Genomic DNA, 1,972 nt, shown 5'->3' on the forward strand with positions numbered 1-1,972 from the left:
CGCTCTTCTTCAGAAGAATCTGTTTAACTCATGCTGTTGGCTACTCTCACCACCCCTTCCCTCCTAGGCATTTTTCTAGTGCCTCCCTCGTTTGATGATCATTTCTTCAAAAAACAAGAAAAGAACATACCAAATTCCTTCCGAGGGTACTCCGGAGAAGAGTTGCCACTGGAGCTGCCTGGAGAGGGGATACAAACACTAGAACAAATGGCCGCTCAGACCCACAGGGCTTCTGAGCAGCAGTGCACCGTCATTCTTCTCTGAAGCCCCACAACCCGAGGTGTATCGGACAGGGATGAGATTTGCTCTTTAGCAGACACTTTAGATGAGACAAGTTTGCAATTTAAAATGTGACACATTATGAACGTGGTGGTAGCACTTCATTCTGCTTACATACCCACTTCAGATGTAGCAGGGCATGAACGTGAAAGCAGGAGGGTTTCCTTCCTCTCTCACCTCTCTCTAGTCTTTTTTTCTTGCATCTTCAATTGAGTTTCCCCTGTACCAGTGTTAGAGCAGGTGACCTGCCCCTGATCAAATATACATGGTTTTGTGTGACCTTGTGAAGCATATCTTGACTTTGGGCCCCACTGAAATGAAATGTTAAGCTCCCGCTAAGGTCTAACATCAGCAAGCACTGGAGTGATGCCATCCATCTCGCCTAGATTCGGGGTTTCCCAGCACTCCCTGTGACAGCAGGATGGTATCTCTTGGGGAGGGGGTGTCATGCACCCATTCATTTAATTCCATCCTTCACACAATCATTCACTTAATCCCAACCCCTTGTCATTCACTGAATTCCAATCCCTTAATGCTGCCCCTCTATCACTGGGTTTTTGTCTCCACTCACTAAGAACCCATGTGCCATCTGGCTTGTCAGTTTCCTACTAAAACTGCTCCTGCAGATCACCAGGAACTCCAGTAGGCTTCGCAATGGAGCCCAAGTAGCTTCTCTGATTCCTTCTTCTTGACCTTGAGTACTTCCTTGCACTGACTTCAATGACGTGGCATGATCCTGCGCTCTCCACCCACCCCAAAGACTCTTCCTCCTCTCTCTGTTCTCTTGCCTGTCTTTTCCCTTCTTCCCTCAACTTTATCTTTCTTTGCTCCCTCTGCTTTTCTACTCCTTTCTTTGGCAAAGTCGGTCCATCCCTGACTTCCTCTGAGATCTCCAGGAGGATGACTCCCGACTGGGTGTCTCACCTTGGCTTCCTCCCTGAGCTCAGGTCCAATGCCTCCCACTGTCTGCTGCCGGTCCACCCGAGAGCTGTGCCCAGAGCTCCATTTCAGGACGACATAACTGACTTCATCCAAGTGAGATCCTCTGTGTCCCCTGACTCCATTGCTGGCACCACCATGAACCTGACCTGCTTTTGCAACCTTAGTGGAGTTGCAGGCCCCTTTTTTCTCCTTACATTTGATCAGTTGCCAAATCGGTCAGTTTCACTTCTGTGTGCCTTTCACCTCCAGCTTCTCTCTGAGCTGTTACCAACCTTATCCCAGCCAAAATTTCCCTCTTCTAAACTATTGCAGATTTACTTATAATTGAGTTTTTTTCAGCAATTCTCCCTGCACATGGCTTCCAGAGTTTTAGCCCCAGGCTGCAGATATGATTGAATGTTTTACCCAAAAATCCCTGTGGTTTCCCATTGTGTGAAGAATAACGTCTAGGGAACCAGCAGTTAGCGTAATGGCTATGTCACTGGACTCCCACGTAGTCGACCGTGGTTCGTGTCCCGGACCCGGTGGCTTAAACTCACACCGGGCGCGTGTGCGTGTGTGCCCAAGATCCCAAGAGGAGAATAGAGGAGAAGGGATTGCGGTGTGATCATCCCCCCTGGGGGATGATTTCTTGCTTTCTGTCTCTCTGTCTCTCTGTCTGTCTGGCGAGTGCATGAGCCCTAGAGCGAAAACTTCTCCAAAAAAAAAAAAAAAAAAAAAAAAAAAACATGAAAACCTTTTATCCAAGCAG

General features: G+C 48.1%; 1 protein-coding gene across 1 annotated transcript in view; it reads right to left on the reverse strand.

Annotated features, from left to right (window-relative positions):
* Positions 1-1,972, reverse strand: part of COL17A1 (collagen type XVII alpha 1 chain) — a 54,355-nt gene that overhangs the window by 39,597 nt on the left and 12,786 nt on the right. The window contains exon 6 of the mRNA XM_027767416.1: positions 131-178. Within this exon, the coding sequence (XP_027623217.1) occupies positions 131-178 (48 nt within the window). The remainder of the gene's footprint in view (positions 1-130; positions 179-1,972) is intronic.

Source organism: Tupaia chinensis, unplaced genomic scaffold (assembly GCF_000334495.1).
Source record: "Tupaia chinensis unplaced genomic scaffold, TupChi_1.0 Scaffold144255_1, whole genome shotgun sequence".
Taxonomy (NCBI): domain Eukaryota; kingdom Metazoa; phylum Chordata; class Mammalia; order Scandentia; family Tupaiidae; genus Tupaia; species Tupaia belangeri.